The sequence below is a fragment of the Triticum urartu genome, unplaced genomic scaffold (assembly GCF_003073215.2).
Source record: "Triticum urartu cultivar G1812 unplaced genomic scaffold, Tu2.1 TuUngrouped_contig_4292, whole genome shotgun sequence".
In the NCBI taxonomy this organism is placed as follows: Eukaryota; Viridiplantae; Streptophyta; class Magnoliopsida; order Poales; family Poaceae; genus Triticum; species Triticum urartu.
In genome coordinates, this window is record NW_024114869.1 from 142 (window position 1) to 4,293 (window position 4,152).

Sequence of the window (4,152 nt, forward strand, 5' to 3'; positions counted from 1 at the left end):
TTCCTCCCAGGTTTTGGTGAATTTTATATTCAGCAGAATCCTACTACTTTTCTAACTGTCGATGGCTATACACTAGAATCCATCGATAGTGCCCAATTATCTAGTGAGGCATAATTTTCTTTAAGTCATGTCAGTGTGACAATGTCCATGATCAGATAAAACTGAAATCCCGCCGCATAACGCTTAGGTTCAATGTCTGAAACTTATGAGCTCTGCAGATTAGGCTGAAACCTTTCTCGCCAAAAAAAGAAGAAGAAGAGATTAGGCTGAAACCTGAAGAATCGCTTAGGAACCTGAAGAATCTCTTAAACAACTTTCTGTATCCTAGTTTCTCTTCTCACCTGATAGACTACACAATAGATTTGTCGTGTTTGAGATTTAACACAATATAGCCAAACCAAATCTCAAATGATACAATTTAAATAACCGTGCGATTACACTGAAAGCTAATGTTTCCTCTGCGAAAACACAGCAGCCAAATTGACAGGACAACATGTGCATGATGCAAGGATGCTTACATTTGAATTGTCGGTCATGTTACAGTAAAAGGAGAATCTAAAACCACTGCCGCCGTTTTGCAGAAAAAACAACAGCCAGATCGTCCGAACAGCCTGCAGGCCACCGTGCAAGGATTGAGTTCATCAAATTAATCACCTGAGCGGGTCGACGTCATCAAGGTCTTCTGGGTCTAAGATTGTTTGCCCGTGCCTGACATTTCCGAGAAACCCGGCATGAGACAGCAAAATCCACAGGTGTGTTATGAGCTCCCTATTTCCAGCAAGTCGTGTCTTATGCTTGGCTGCTCTGGTTGATGCTGCCAAGTGTAGGAGGAAACCTGTCCAAAACACTGCTAGATCCCTCCAAAGGCCTACTCTATCTTCTTCATAAGCATCTATCAACTGCTTCCCAAGCTTTGCACCCATCTGGGTTATCGAATTATGGATATCATCATTACGTACAATAGTATCGTCCCTATCTGTAGTTGGTATGGAACTGTTAGTGGCATCACCTCCCATTGTATCAGGATTTTCTTCATCATTAGCCATCTGGACCCTGAGTGCTTCTCCCTGGATTACTGAACTTTCAGGGGCTACTTGTTCTACTACATTACCCATCCCACTGGGCACCTCCTGCTTGGACTCTTTAGAGGGCTTCGTGGCAATCTCGATAAGTTTGCTGTAAACATTTTGCATCGACTGGGATGCAGAGCGACCAGTAGCATGATAGATTTCACAACGCACCGCATTCAAGACCTTTCTAACAACAATGCCGTTGTCCGGCACCAATGCTATGGTAAGCAGGTATGCACAATAATTCGATAAGCTGACAGCAGTTAAGTAATGTGGCCACACATCTTCTGGAGTTGTTGATTTCTTGGCCAAGACCCTGTTCCGAAGCCATCTAACCTTCGGTTTTTTCGCTTCATCAGAGGTATGTATCTCGCACAAGCATGTTGCGATGTGCCAGACCAGTATGCTGTGGGTATCATTTGCCCCTGTTAGCTGCTGCATAAGGGATTCATTTGACTCCGGCCCATTTGCCCTTCTTAGCTGCTGCATAAGGGCCTCGTTTGATCCGAAGGCATTTAATAAGTAGGTTTCCAACTTTCTTTCTGGATGCTGGAGGCCCTTGAACGACTCAAGTATCGCCGTCTTTACCTCTGACTCCAGCTTCATTCTTGTGGGAAATTTGGCCAACTTGAATATTCTGTGAAATTTGTTCCAACGATGCGAATCAGAAATCAGAAGGTTATACTGGAAGATCCTTTGATCCCACTTGCTCCTGATGAACCAGAACATCGTTCGCATTACTGCCTCCACTATCAGGTTCCGCCAGCACCGATGCTTGACGTACATACAGATCATCAGAACCTTGTTCCATTGAGAGAATACATATAGATAGACCTCTGACAGCTCCTTGGCAATGATAAGACCAACTATGATGCGAGTGACAATCACCCCGTGAGTGATGATATTTTTGTCTGCTTGATCCATCCTCTCTGGTATATGACGGACAGGATATACAAGGTAGCCGGTAGCAGCAACAAGAGACAAAGACATGAGCATTCTCCTGTATGGAAATCCGTCAGCAAACATAGCGGAATGCTTGCTATAGAACAAGTCTTGGAGGAAGGACAATTCCACCTCCATGATGCGGAACGCCTTCTCATAATTGTCTCTCTTCTCTTGCAGGATGTAGCCGAAGAGGAGCTGCCTTGTCTTCTTTAGGCTAGCCTCGTGTATCGGGAGATTATAGAACCGACGGCGCAGCAGCTTGTACATTCCAAATGAGAGGCAGACATCCTTCAATCGGTTGCCAGTATCATTGCTACCGCCCAGCAACCCACTGCTGCCAGCATCAACATTCCATATCTTGTCTAAGGTGACAAGCTTCTTATTATCTGTATCCAACCGAATCCTGTACTGCGCTGATGCAGTTGTCCTCCCCCGTTGGGAGTCATGCAGCGCCTTGTCTTCCCCATAGACCAAGTACTTGTACGACTGCATACTGATCCCATTGTTGGAATCGGTTGCATCACCAGAGGGAGAGGGACCGAGTGTGTGCTCGTATCGCATATAGTCGCTAACGAGCCTCGTGTTCTCTTGGTTGATGGTCTGAGCCCCGTCGGATGAGGCAAAGTATGCGATGATGCGGATCGCGTTGAGGGCCCAGATCATCCATAGGGGAATCCTGAGGAGGAAGAATGTCTGCATTCGGAGGAGATTGGCTGCCCAGAAAGAGGACATGAGGTCGAGCAATGGGATCTGCTTGGACCTCTGGTACAGGCGCCCAGTCTTGACGCTGTGCTGCAGGGTTACCAGCAGCACCGCCCATACCTGAAAGTAGTCGTTGACCCTCTTGGCCGAGAGCTGCATCAGGCCCATGGTGTAGTGCACCATGGAGTAGTTGAGCATCTCGATGACTTGGATGGTGGTCGACATGGCCCTGTCCGTGTGCCACGGCCCGAAGCAGTCCAGCAGGAACCTCACCACAAGCAGCAGCGTTGTCATCAACACCCACAGCTCCACGCTTGCCACATGAGTGACGCTGTCCATCTTGAACAGCAGTTTCATGGTCGCCAGGATTGAAGCTGCAACTATGCCTGCGGACGGCATCTCGCCCTTTCTCTCCGTGTGCTGTCTGAGATCTGACTTGAACACCAGCAGCTTCGAACTAGTAAACTAGCAGTAGCTAGGAGAGAAATCAACTTTCAGAAACATGCAAAAATCAGCTTCAAAAAATATTTCCAGAGAGAAGAAATGGTGTGACCTTGGAATGGCGCCCTGGACTGGAAGCCGAGCGGGGACTAGGTCGAGTAGCAGAGGGAGGGGCGGGGAAAAGGGGCGGACGGCTCGACCGGTGGTGCGGCAGCGACAAGACGATGGCGATGTCAGAGTAACACTCGCAGAATCGTCGGATTTGCAGCCTCCAAAACATAGTTGGAGAGCACTCCATAATTTCTTTATGGCGGTGGAGGTTATGTGTAAACAGAAAATTGCGATATATATGGGGCCTCCATATTTCCCCCCTCTTTTTTGCATCAACTTAATTTTCATAAAAACAGTAAATTCCAACAACATTGAAGTACAACGTTCTTATATATCGACACGGTCAGGCCGGCTCCGATGCCGGTTCCGATAGGGAAGCGGTAACAGCGACGTGTCGACAGCTCGTTTTGGTGATGGTAGTTGTCGTTTGGTGGTCCACATACTTCGGTGTAATTTTTATTATGTTGGATGCTTTGTAATTCTGATGACCTTTTATAATAGATCCGGATCCTTTTTGAAAAAAAAAGTTCGTACGTAAGGAGAGAAATGTCAATACTGGCATTTTAAAAATAATTAGTAGGCAAGGAGAGCCAAATTTGTCGCTTTTACATAATTGTAGCGACTATAGTTATGGGAGAATATCGATGAGCGATATTTTCATACGTAACATATACTACCTCCATTCTGGTTTATTGGTCCTCATTATATTTTGTGCCAAATTTTGACGATAGATTGAACTACCAAAGTGTTCATGCATGTCATAAATAATTATATCATTGAAAACTATGTTCAAATATGAATCCAACGATATAATTTTTTTGACATGCATTAATATTTTATTAGTTAAAGATAACATTTCATGCCCTCTTTTTGAAACATTTAA

At 45.5% G+C, this 4,152-nt stretch overlaps 1 protein-coding gene across 1 annotated transcript; it reads right to left on the minus strand.

Annotated features, from left to right (window-relative positions):
- Positions 1-389: 389 nt before the first annotated feature.
- Positions 390-3,746, minus strand: LOC125527619. The gene is made up of 2 exons (XM_048692131.1): positions 3,271-3,746; positions 390-3,192 (listed from the first exon to the last, which is right to left on the minus strand). Exon 2 carries the CDS (start codon positions 3,114-3,116, stop codon positions 651-653), a length of 2,466 nt encoding a protein of 821 aa, XP_048548088.1. The 5' UTR covers positions 3,117-3,192; positions 3,271-3,746; the 3' UTR covers positions 390-650.
- Positions 3,747-4,152: the final 406 nt, after the last annotated feature.